At 39.8% G+C, this 12193-nt stretch overlaps 3 protein-coding genes across 3 annotated transcripts; 2 read left to right on the forward strand and 1 right to left on the reverse strand.

The window, feature by feature from the left end:
* Positions 1 to 736: 736 nt before the first annotated feature.
* Positions 737 to 5244, forward strand: LOC141598473 (uncharacterized). Its single transcript, XM_074418186.1, has 2 exons — positions 737 to 912; positions 1168 to 5244. The coding sequence occupies exon 2, from the start codon at positions 1245 to 1247 to the stop codon at positions 5073 to 5075; it is 3831 nt and encodes a 1276-aa protein (XP_074274287.1). The 5' UTR covers positions 737 to 912; positions 1168 to 1244; the 3' UTR covers positions 5076 to 5244.
* A 494-nt stretch (positions 5245 to 5738) lies between these two features.
* On the forward strand, positions 5739 to 6152 carry LOC141637219 (classical arabinogalactan protein 26-like). The gene has a single exon (XM_074446799.1). The coding sequence runs from the start codon at positions 5739 to 5741 to the stop codon at positions 6150 to 6152; it is 414 nt and encodes a 137-aa protein (XP_074302900.1).
* A 1269-nt stretch (positions 6153 to 7421) lies between these two features.
* LOC141598488 (uncharacterized) lies at positions 7422 to 12006 on the reverse strand. The gene is made up of 3 exons (XM_074418188.1): positions 11815 to 12006; positions 10696 to 10791; positions 7422 to 8753 (listed from the first exon to the last, which is right to left on the reverse strand). The coding sequence occupies exons 2-3, from the start codon at positions 10781 to 10783 to the stop codon at positions 7771 to 7773; spliced, it is 1071 nt and encodes a 356-aa protein (XP_074274289.1). The 5' UTR covers positions 10784 to 10791; positions 11815 to 12006; the 3' UTR covers positions 7422 to 7770.
* Between the last annotated feature and the right edge of the window lie 187 nt (positions 12007 to 12193).

The following is a 12193-nucleotide window of genomic DNA, read 5'->3' on the forward strand; positions in this document are numbered from 1 at the left end:
TCCAAGATACGAGCAATTGTCAGGTATCGCTGATCTTGAAACCTTGCCAAAAGAGTCCTTGACTCATCAATATCGGTGAAGTCTACGCAGAGATGAGGAGGAAGTTGCAAACAGGCACCATCTCGACAAGGAGCAGAGGAAGAAGCAGACGTAGACGCCATATATATATATAGATATATAAACAGAATACTATTTGTTTGATATCTTTTGAGTTTTTCTTTATATTTTTTATATCATAGAACTTAAACAGATGAAAAAAAAAGGACCTGTAAACAGAGAAGAGAAGAAAGGAGAAAGCAGGTAGACGGAAATTTATAGGTTGGAAAAATAAACATACGAGATGACACATGGAAGGCAAGATAACAGAAAAAGGACAGCTCAGATAGCAAGTAGGGTGTTAGGCAAGTGTTTTAGGGGAAAAATCAGGAAGTTTGGCGAGGTAGTGGGAGGGTTAGGCTGAGAAGGCGGTGGATAGGGTTAGGGAAACAAGATAAGAACAAGGACTCCATAGGAGAACTCCAGAGGGAGAAATTCATTTCTTTTTAGTTATGACCTAATGCCTTATAAAAGTTCTCTTACTTCAACTATAACGTTGGGGTTCAGTTTTCACCCATAAGGCCGCGACATAATACACTTGAAAAAAAGAAATAAAAATCTTATACTATATTTACTGAATATAATTTCAAAATCAATTTTATTATGAGGTTAATCCGCAATCTATGAAACACGGCTTGGTGAAGTCAAGTTAATGTTCGGGTCGAACCAAAAATGGGCTTGGATTAGGAAAGTAAAGTCGGCGAATTCGGTAATGTATATACACACCCATCTTCAGAAATTCTTCGCCTCTAGTTCTCTACACACTCTCTTTCTCTCCCCATATCCATCGGATTGATTGATTTCTTCTCAATCTCGGTACGTAATTCTCTCTCAATCTCCTTTTCTCTTTTAATTAATTTAATTTCCTCGTTTTTAATTCTACTTTAATTAACATCTTCATCAATCTGTGATTAGGGTTTACTATTAATTCCGTCTTAATTTAATTTCACTGCTCAAATTCGATTCGCTAATTAGGGTTTCATCTTATATTCACCTTAATCAGGGTTCAACTATCCGATTCAATTACTTATTAACTGATTTCAATTTATATCTATTGCAAATTATTTACAGGTTGAATTAAACAAGCATAGATTTTAGCGGTTGAAATTCTGTAGAGATTAGGGTTTGTATATTTTGTCGAAAGAAAGATGTCGTCGATAGACGCGGAAATAGCGAAGACGCAGGAGGAGAGGAAGAAAAGTGAGCAGGAGTTAGGATCTCTTTCAACTGTTAGTTATGATGTTGATCTCTATGGTGGGAATCAGCGAGACGGTTATCTTCATTCGATTCCTGTTGATGATGATGAGGAGATTGTTGATGCTATGGAGAATAAGGTGGCTAGTAAATTGGCGTCGTACACGGCGCCAAAGTCTTTGTTAAAGGATATGCCGGGTGGTGTTGGGGGTGATGTTGAGGATGTGTTTAGGAAGCCTCAAAGGATTACTGACCGTGAGAATGAGTATCAGAGGAGACGGTTGGATCAGGTGATATCTCCAGATAGGAATGATGCTTTTGCTATGGGAGATAAGACTCCTGATGTTAATGTTAGGACGTATGCCGAGATTATGAGGGAGCAGGCTTTAAAGAGACAGAAGGAGGAGACGGAGAGAGCAATTTCGAAGAAGATGAAAGAGCAAGAGGAGCAGAAGAAGAAAACGGGGGAGGAGAAAGGTTCTGGTGCGGTGCCTGCTGAAGTTCAGTCATCCCAGAAGAGGAGGAATAGGTGGGACCAGTCACAGGATAAGCCAGCTGATGATGGAGCTGTTAAGAAGGCTAAAACGTCGTCTGATTGGGATATGCCGGATTCTACCCCCGGGATTGGCAGGTGGGATGCCACACCCACGCCAGGTAGAGTTGGAGATGCTACACCTTCTGTTAGGAGGAATAGGTGGGATGAGACTCCAACACCTGGCCGCGTAAATGATTCAGATGCTACTCCGGCTGGTGGTGGTGTCACTCCGGGCATGACTCCTTCGGGGATGACATGGGATTCTACTCCAAAGATAGGCGGGATGGCAACACCTACACCGAAAAAGCAGAGGTCAAGGTGGGATGAGACTCCTGCCACCATGGGAAGCGCAACTCCAATGGCAGGGGCCACTCCAGCACCTATGACTCCTGGAGTGACCCCTTATGGTGGAATGGATCTCCCTACACCAACTCCCGGTCAGCTTAACTTGCGTGGTCCTCTTACACCCGAGCAATACAACTTGATGAAGTGGGAGAAGGATATTGAGGAGAGGAACAGGCCACTGAGTGATGAAGAACTGGATGCCATGTTCCCTACTGAAGGTTATAAGATCTTGGAGCGTCCAGCTTCATATGTTCCAATTAGGACACCGGCTAGAAAGCTACTTGCGACACCCACTCCTATGGGCACCCCACTGTATTCAATACCAGTGGAGGATAGGGGCCAGCAGTTTGATGTGGGGAAGGAGCCTACTAATGGGCTGCCCTTCATGAAGCCAGAGGATTATCAGTATTTCGGTGTACTACTGAATGAAGAAAACGAGGAAGAACTGTCACCAGAGGAGCAGAAGGAGAGAAAGATTATGAAGTTGCTACTTAAGGTGAAGAACGGTACGCCTCCACAGAGAAAAACTGCATTGCGTCAACTCACTGATAAGGCCCGAGAGCTTGGAGCAGGTCCATTGTTTAACCGAATATTGCCGCTGCTTATGCAGCCGACATTGGAGGACCAAGAGAGGCATCTTCTGGTGAAGGTTATTGATAGGGTCTTGTATAAGCTTGATGAGTTGGTTCGACCTTATGTGCACAAGATTTTGGTGGTTATCGAGCCACTTTTGATTGATGAAGATTATTATGCTCGTGTTGAAGGGAGAGAGATTATTTCAAACTTAAGTAAGGCTGCTGGATTGGCAACTATGATTGCTGCCATGAGACCCGATATCGACAATATTGATGAGTACGTGAGAAATACAACTGCAAGGGCTTTTAGTGTTGTTGCTTCAGCTCTGGGTATTCCTGCTTTGCTACCTTTCTTAAAGGCCGTGTGTCAAAGTAAGAAGTCCTGGCAAGCTAGGCACACTGGGATTAAGATTGTTCAGCAGATAGCCATTTTGATTGGTTGTGCAGTACTACCTCACTTGAGGTCCTTAGTTGAGATCATTGAACATGGTCTTAATGATGAGAATCAAAAGGTCAGAACAATTACCGCTCTTTCTCTGGCTGCCTTGGCAGAGGCTTCAGCTCCATATGGTATTGAAAGTTTTGATTCTGTGTTAAAGCCTTTGTGGAAAGGTATCCGGTCTCACCGTGGTAAGGTTTTGGCTGCATTTCTTAAGGCTATTGGTTTTATTATTCCTTTGATGGATGCTCTTTATGCTAGCTATTATACAAAGGAAGTCATGTTTATTTTGATTCGGGAGTTCCAGTCACCCGATGAAGAAATGAAAAAGATTGTGCTGAAAGTTGTAAAGCAGTGTGTAAGCACGGAAGGTGTGGAAGCTGACTACATCAGAAGTGACATCCTCCCGGAATTCTTTAAACATTTCTGGGTGCGGAGAATGGCACTTGACCGAAGAAATTACAAGCAGCTGGTGGAAACTACTGTAGAGATAGCCAATAAGGTTGGTGTGGCTGATATTGTAGGTAGGGTAGTGGAGGATCTTAAAGATGAGAGTGAACCGTATAGGCGTATGGTTATGGAGACTATAGAGAAAGTGGTGACTAACTTGGGAGCATCTGATATTGATGCTCGTTTGGAGGAGCTTCTTATTGATGGCATTCTGTATGCTTTCCAAGAGCAAACGAGTGATGATGCAAATGTAATGCTTAACGGATTTGGTGCTGTGGTCAATGCCCTTGGCCAGAGGGTCAAACCATATCTTCCCCAGATATGTGGTACAATCAAGTGGCGTTTGAACAACAAGAGTGCCAAAGTGAGACAACAAGCTGCTGACCTGATTTCGAGAATTGCCGTGGTCATGAAACAGTGTGGAGAAGAGCAGCTCATGGGTCATTTGGGTGTGGTCCTCTATGAGTATCTCGGAGAAGAGTACCCAGAAGTGTTGGGATCAATCCTGGGAGCCCTCAAAGCCATTGTTAATGTTATTGGTATGACAAAGATGACCCCACCTATAAAAGATTTACTTCCCAGATTGACTCCTATTTTGAAGAATAGGCACGAGAAAGTGCAAGAGAATTGTATCGATCTTGTGGGCCGAATTGCTGATCGTGGAGCAGAATTTGTTCCTGCAAGGGAATGGATGAGAATATGCTTTGAGCTTCTTGAGATGCTCAAGGCTCACAAGAAAGGCATCAGAAGAGCCACTGTCAACACCTTTGGTTACATTGCTAAAGCCATCGGACCACAAGATGTGTTGGCCACTCTTCTGAACAATCTCAAGGTCCAAGAACGTCAGAACCGTGTTTGCACAACTGTGGCTATCGCCATCGTTGCTGAGACTTGCTCGCCATTCACTGTCTTACCTGCACTCATGAACGAGTACCGGGTCCCTGAGCTTAATGTTCAAAATGGAGTATTAAAGTCCCTCTCTTTCCTTTTCGAGTATATTGGTGAAATGGGCAAGGATTACATCTATGCCGTGACCCCTCTTCTAGAAGATGCTCTCATGGACCGAGATTTGGTCCACAGGCAGACTGCGGCTTCTGCTGTGAAACACATGGCTCTTGGCGTGGCAGGCTTGGGTTGTGAAGATGCATTGGTTCACCTTATGAACTATGTGTGGCCCAACATCTTTGAGACTTCACCCCACGTCATTAATGCAGTTACGGAAGCTATTGAAGGAATGAGGGTTGCCCTTGGTGCTGCTGCCATACTGAACTATTGCTTGCAGGGACTGTTCCACCCAGCTCGAAAAGTAAGGGAAGTTTACTGGAAGATATACAATTCTCTGTATATTGGAGCGCAGGATGCTCTTGTGGCTGCTTACCCCATTTTGGAGGATGAAGGAGAAAATGTCTACAGTAGACCTGAATTGATGATGTTTGTTTGAGAACTTTTCTTCGGTTTACTTTTTCCGATAGCTTTTGATACTCTAGTTTCGTGTTTTGTGCAATAATCTAGTTTCGTATGCTTGTATTCCGCTGTGACGCTTGGTTAATGTATGTTACTGAACCATCTACGGTTACTACGACTATAATGTGAGCGTAACCCTACTTTTTTGCATCTGTGTTTTTGTGCATCTGTTTGCTCATAATCTGACATGATTCAGGACATGTTGATGTGTGGACGAAAAGTTGTCAAGATGACCTCTCAGGGCTGAAAATTGGTACACAAACCCTACAATATACATTATGCTGGTCGAATAAAAATTCACGACCCTACATCACGACAGGCGGAGACGATGGGCAAAAGCCGTAAACGCTGTATGGTAAGATGAGGTGACCTCTTAAATTCTGCTGGTATAATTGATGAAATTTATGAAAAAGACACCTACAGAAACTAAGTGTCAACCCACCATATCAAAAAGTTGATATATTCAGCTTGTCCCTTAGTGGAACATGCCAAGCTGTATTATCACTATACATTACACCCCTCCTTCCTTTATCAACCCACCATATTGTATCATTCTATATAAAATAAAATTTCAAAAACTTTATACTAAACTCTCAGAATCTTTTTTTCTCTCAATAATTTCAGCATTTTTTCCTTCATAATGACTAAATTACATCTCCGTACACGGCTTCTTATGATCATATGTCTAACAATCTTTGCTGTTTACACTTCACTTGCTGTACCAGTTCCGAAAACAACAATTAAACTGGTAACTATAGCTGCTGAACCTGCAGTGTTACCGTACTCCCCTGTTACTTCTCCTCCTCCGGGATTATCCCCAGATATTATTCCGTTGTTTCCTACACCAGGGTCACGTTCGGATTCAAGCCCTGATTCTTCGCTGCCTGTCATACCTTCAAGTCTGAGCCCACCAGACCCTGACTCTCAGGATACTCATCCAGAATCCAGCATTGCACCAAGTGGGGCGGTGCTGGAATCATCTGGATTTGCTCTGAGTCTTTCTGTTTCACTGACTTCAGCAATTTTGCTTCTGTATTCCTTGGCTTTCTGGTGAATGCAGCTTTTGAGGTATTGTTGTTAATAACTTGTGATGGTTTGATAGCATGGTGTTAAACTCAGTGGTGGAGCGAGGGGAGCTCACCGCCGCCAAAAAAATGAAAAGTTCAATAGTTCTAGTTAAATTTTCGAACTTTTGTCAAGTTTCGGTTATGACATTACTTATTCACTCCCGCTGAAATTTCTCGCCCTCCCAACTGCAAATCCGGTCTCCGCCACTAGTTAATCTTATTTTTTAGGTTCTTGCATATTGTACTTTATATCTTCTACAAAGTTGGTATTTTTTATATTATTACAGCAAGTCTCCCTTGTGACGGATGCGACGTTTTGTTAATTTGTGTAAACTGTGAGTCTGTGACATTATATTTTTTTTTTAACTCCTCTTTATAATATTATCACGATGTTATCTTAAAGTAATACTATATTAGGAAGAAACCAAAGGCATAAAGCAAGAATAATTTGGGGTGATTGGAGTGGGTAGATTGGTGAATGATGGCCTCAAGTGGAACTTTTTGCTTTCTCTTTGGTGCATGATTAAGCAATAGTTGACAAGACTATGAGTATTCCTTTTTGCTTTAACCCTTTTTCCCTAGTAAAAATTATAAAGTGAAATTTTCATCGTGCAAATTTTGGAAAAAAGCCTTTTAATCTCCGTAAATTGGCTTTTGAGGTTTACTATGATCTACTCCCTCCATTCAACTCCACTTTGCAACTTTTTATTTTGCGGACTATTCACAAGCGGACATTCAACTTCAATTTTCTCTCGATACATAAGTGAAAATATATTCATGTGGGATCTTATTTGATTCGTCTTTAAGAGTACATTAAAAATATCGAACTTTTATAATTTTTGCAAATACGCGGCTAATGATATTTATCGTGTAAAAGAAACTTGTAAAGTGGAGTTGAATGGAGGGAGTATATGTTGGTAGCCACAAGGTCATTGATTATTTGCACAAAAGATTGATTATCAATAAAATCTAGGCGACTGATAATGCACAACTTATGTTACTTGGTATCCGGCACGAGTGTCTGCCAAGTGTTGGAGTGGACATCTTTATGAAAAATATATTCATAATTTGGCTTAAAATGAGGTGTTGAAGTGTCATACCCCTGTTCCGCTGTTCGAGTGTCGTACAAGGCCACACGGGTACGAGGGAGAATTGCGGAAACAGAAGTCAGAGTAACATAGTGCACAACACCTGCACAAACGATTGATTATCGAACAAACGAAGCAACACCGATAATACAACACCTGCACAAGAAATGGGCTTGGTTATCCGACTTCACCTGTACTGTAACGCGAATTTGATGTTAACATGTGGTGTCGCCATAACACGTAAGATAAACAACAGTGACAGTTGAGGGACCAAATTTACACCCTAACAAAATACTCATAGTCTAGTTTGCACGATTTTGAACAATTTACAGAGTACTACACTAGCTGGAACACGGAAGCCGACTTGACTTGAACAATTTACACCACTAAAACAGACTAAAACGAAAAAAACCTATATGAGACGCTTACATGTGAGACCATCTCACTAACCCTATTATTAAAGGAGATATATATAGGGATTTGGGCTGTTGAGTCCGTCTCATACAAGACTCGCTCCTTAATTGAACATCCAAAACCAAGAACAGTTCCCTTTCTTCGGCAAGTATTTCATGATGGACTTTTTCAAAACCTTGTTGTCCTCTCTCAGAATTTCCATAGCTAAGCTCAACTGTCGGATCACTTCCCGTTTCTGTTCATCTTTTTCCTCAAGCGCCTCAATTAACCACTCATCTTTCTCGCGTGTTTCTTCCCTTAACTTTATTAGCTCGATCTTTGTCTCCTCAAGTAGCGCTCTCACCTTTGTTTTCTCTTCTTCTTCATGCTTGAGCAATATCTCTTTTAAAACAAGAGCATCCTTAAAATACCTATTCTCTGCCTCTAATTCCCCCAATTTCTGCATTGCCTCGAACTTTTTTGTCACATAAATCCTGTCTCCATCTTTCTGAATCGGGAATTCCGAAGGATTGAAAGGACCTTCCTCTTTAATAGCTTCACATTCTTCCCTCAGTTTCTTAAGCTCATTGATGTTGTCAGCTAATTGACTAAATAACTCGTCTTTTTCCTGATTATTGCCGATGAGTTGGCTCTTCTGAATCTCATTCTCTTCTCGAAGACGGTATAATTCTTCCCTAAGCTTAGTCATTTCATCATTACCAGAATCCAAAGAAGAAAACGCCCTCTCCTTCCCCCCTTCTAACTCAGGATCATCTACTTCAGAGTCAACAGACTCATCATCAGAACTGTAAGCGACCTCGGAAAAGCTTTCAAGAGACTTGAGAGAATCACACATATTATCATTATCATTATCATATTCATCCTTTGGGTGAGATACTGACTGTCTTAAAGGGGATCTAACACGAAGAGACCGGTCAGACTTAAGTTGATCGTATCGTTCAGCTAATGATCGGTGGCTTCTATAAAAATCTTCCACCATGCTTACCAGTTCAGGTCTTTTCTTGTAATACATCTCTGCGCGTTGCGCAAATGAATCTGAATCATCCTCAATGAGTTTCAGCATCGTCTTAGTCTTCTCATCGAGCTCTGACATACCAACACAAGAAGTCAAATCAGCACACGATTTCAGCATATCATTGCATATAACATGGTACAGGTACTATATACCAGATGACACAAGATGGCATCAGTAACATAAGACAGCTTAAGAGAATGAACCAAATATTTATATCACTAATTTAAATTAATTTGTGGTAAACATAACAGTTACGAGTAAAAAAATCAATGGGTTTCCGTCACCACTTGCTGGCGAGAGTAAAAAACACTAGAGCATTTCGGACAAAGAAATAGGAGCCCACCGCGTGGTCCATATTTGTTATAGACAAGCCAACACCAGTTTAGAAGTTAGTACAAACAAATCTTGAGAAAATGAAAGGTGAGGTTTCCTTGAACTATTTGAAGCAAACATGTGAAGAAAGATATCATTCAAATTTCAAATTGCCCTAGTATGGTCACGAAATCATTATTATTTTTGTCATGTAAAAGCTTGCTACTTCTCATGTATGCAATTTGTCAAGGATGTCAAAATTTTGAAAAACATTACTCCCTTCAATTCATTTGAATTGCTACATTTGTCAAAATCTGTAAGGAGAATTTTGAAAAACGTAACAATTTCACTGAATTTTGAAATACGTACACGGGAAGGCCTTTTCTGTACACTTTGACTTGGGTAAAGAATTATTGGGCAGAGCACAATGTTCTACCCTACTGCACAAAAGAAACTGTGAGCAATGCATATATGGTTCAGTCCCGACCATTACTAACTGCAGTTTTTTATGGATTACGATGGAGCACCATGCTCAACCTAAGGTAGCATTTTTTACTTCATTATAAACAAAAACAATACAAAAGTTGCTCGAGTCCAACACTGACAACCCTCTCCGTGCTGTAAAATTGCTGCCAAAGCGAAGCACAGTAGATTTAATCTTTAGGTATTAGCTACCGATTTACTAATTCAAGTGCACAAATGTTTCTGCTCCGTGCGTATCCAAAACCGCAATAGTCTAATACTTGAGGTTTGATAACAAGATAACATTCGAGGAAACACAAGAAAATATAAACTGTCAATGGCATGCATAAAGAACTACACCTGCAAGGCTGCAACTGAACTACTTTTGAATACAACAACATTACCCCAGTGCCTCAATGGCTCCCGCAAATTGCGGGGTAGGGGGGGTCGGATGTACGCAGCCTTACCCTTGTGTTAGAAACACAAAGAGGCTGTTTCCGAATGACCCAAGATGAAAATTGCGTCGAGAACTGCATTGAAGGACTGCTACTTCACAAGAGAAAGAAGCACAACCACTTTAGTGAGTCATTTTGCTTTACTCCATCATAATCCAGAACCAAAGAGTAATAAGAGTAACAGTTAGTCTTGCTGAAGACGGGTCAGAGCAAGTGACGGGTAATGCCACTCACAAAACGGATAAGGGGACAAGGTGGGGGCACTCCCATGTGCTTGCCTCTCTCCTCTATTTGGGTCATTTGTGAGAGGAAATGGTATCCGTCACTCCAAAGTGACGGATACGTGTCGTCTTCAATGAGATTTTGTATAAGAGTAATGAGTCTTTGGCTCCATTGGAAATATGGAAACTGAACTACTTTTGAATAATCTTTTAAAATCAAAGCAACCCACAAAACTCGAACAACTCAAATCTGAACTACTACAACAAAGCCACAGTCTTTAATGATTAGGGGGTCTTTACGATATCACGTAAACAATGAAAAACATGAACAACAGATGGGAGAAAGGAAACCAAAAATTAATATCCTAATTGGTTATTAATAGCCCGGATATAGAGGACAATTATTTTTGGTTTCCTTTCCCCTATGGACTTGTTTTCTGAGTTTTTCTGTTGTTCATAAAACAAGTGACTCAGAAAACAAGTCCTCCTAATCCCCTATGGACATGAACCATAAACTCTGAACAAAACAGAAAAACACAGAAATGATAAAAACAAGAAGATACCTGCAAGAGTAGATTGAAGCCAAGGTGAACAATTCAAGCTGCTGTGACTATCAAACCACCAACCATGAGACTGCTGCTTTGCATCCATCCTTTTTTCTTCAATAATTATCAGTTATCACCATAAGAATTAGTACAAGATAAAAACTGAAACCTAAAGAAACATAACAAATAATGCCAAAACTTGCCGACATGCAAACTTCTGATTCCTAACCAGGTGGTGTTCAATACTGTGTTTCTACTGATATCAGGTTTTTAGACATGTGTCCACATGAAAAATAAATAGCAGTTCTATGTTATCAGGCGGTCTTACACAAGTATATTGTACAGTGAAACGGTTTCTTTATCTATCTGATTTCATTGTAAATGAATTCGTTTTAAATTATATTAATCAGCAGACGGTTTTACAAGAGACTAAACGAGTCAATATCTATCATTGATTTTTCTACTCGGAACATTGCTTAAATTCCATCAAATCCGCGCATCAATAACACATACGAGCATATACCAGCAGAGTAATAGCCAAATTCAAGTAACTCAACACAATCACGCATCAATGACACATTCTAATATTTCAATTTAAGTTTTCAAGCTGCTTCTATAACTCAACTCTATAAAGTTAGTCTCTTGTAACGCGGTTTAACACAAAAACGAATACCACCATCAAGAAATCATGATTCAAATTAGTTACAAAACTAACCCGTTTTACAATCTGCTTACATACATTATTTGTAAATTCTTTATGCAACAGAAGTGCATACCCATTATTCAAAAGGCCAAATCTTTCGGTCATATTTTTCTTCAAACACAAATACTTGTGGGCGGATTAACACAAATTTATCGTAAAACAAGATCTTTTATTAAACACAAATAAGGTTGAGTTTGGCTCCGTTTTCCAATTACATTATTGTAAAACCGCTTTACACAAGACTAAATCCAAAAACCCGGGATTCTAACATGGTGCATACAACACAAGTAGTCCATTAACAATTAAATGCAAGAAAACCCAAAATTCCCAACATATCCAAACAAATTTATACATTGAAACAAGTTCATTAACAAATGCAGTAGTTCAATTAAACAATAAAAACGGAGTAGATAAAAATACAAGCAAGTAAATACCTGGGAATGCTTGACTTTCTTGAAGTTGCAATAATGGTGGAAGTGAAGTAGCGTAATTTTTCTCTTTTATTTAAATTTCAAATGCAGGCCTTCATTTATGAGTATTTAAACTGCACACAGTTTACAAGAAGTCAAGAAGTACTACTCATGTGACTCTTCAATTTCTATTTATTTATTTATTTCCTCAATTTCTTTTTTTTTTAAATAAATTTTTTAATGAAATACTCCGTATAAATGTATAGTGTATTCCGTATTTCCCAAAATGTGGATTTTTTTGAGTTTTGGGATATTTATTTTATTTTATTGCTTATTTGTATGAAAATATTAATGGAACAAATTTATCAATCGGTTTTACAATTATATATTTGTGTAAAACCGT

The sequence above is a fragment of the Silene latifolia genome, chromosome 1, assembly GCF_048544455.1.
Source record: "Silene latifolia isolate original U9 population chromosome 1, ASM4854445v1, whole genome shotgun sequence".
NCBI lineage: Eukaryota > Viridiplantae > Streptophyta > Magnoliopsida > Caryophyllales > Caryophyllaceae > Silene > Silene latifolia.

Bases quoted from the DNA above. Each gene is read 5' to 3' on its own strand.
- LOC141637219 (XM_074446799.1), top strand. From the start codon at position 5,739: ATGACTAAATTACATCTCCGTACACGGCTTCTTATGATCATATGTCTA.
- LOC141598473 (XM_074418186.1), top strand. From the start codon at position 1,245: ATGTCGTCGATAGACGCGGAAATAGCGAAGACGCAGGAGGAGAGGAAG.
- LOC141598488 (XM_074418188.1), bottom strand. From the start codon at position 10,783: ATGGATGCAAAGCAGCAGTCTCATGGTTGGTGGTTTGATAGTCACAGC. The intron at 8,754-10,695 runs GTATCTTCTTGT...TTGGTATGTCAG, and splicing joins GCTTCAATCTACTCTTGCAG to AGCTCGATGAGAAGACTAAG.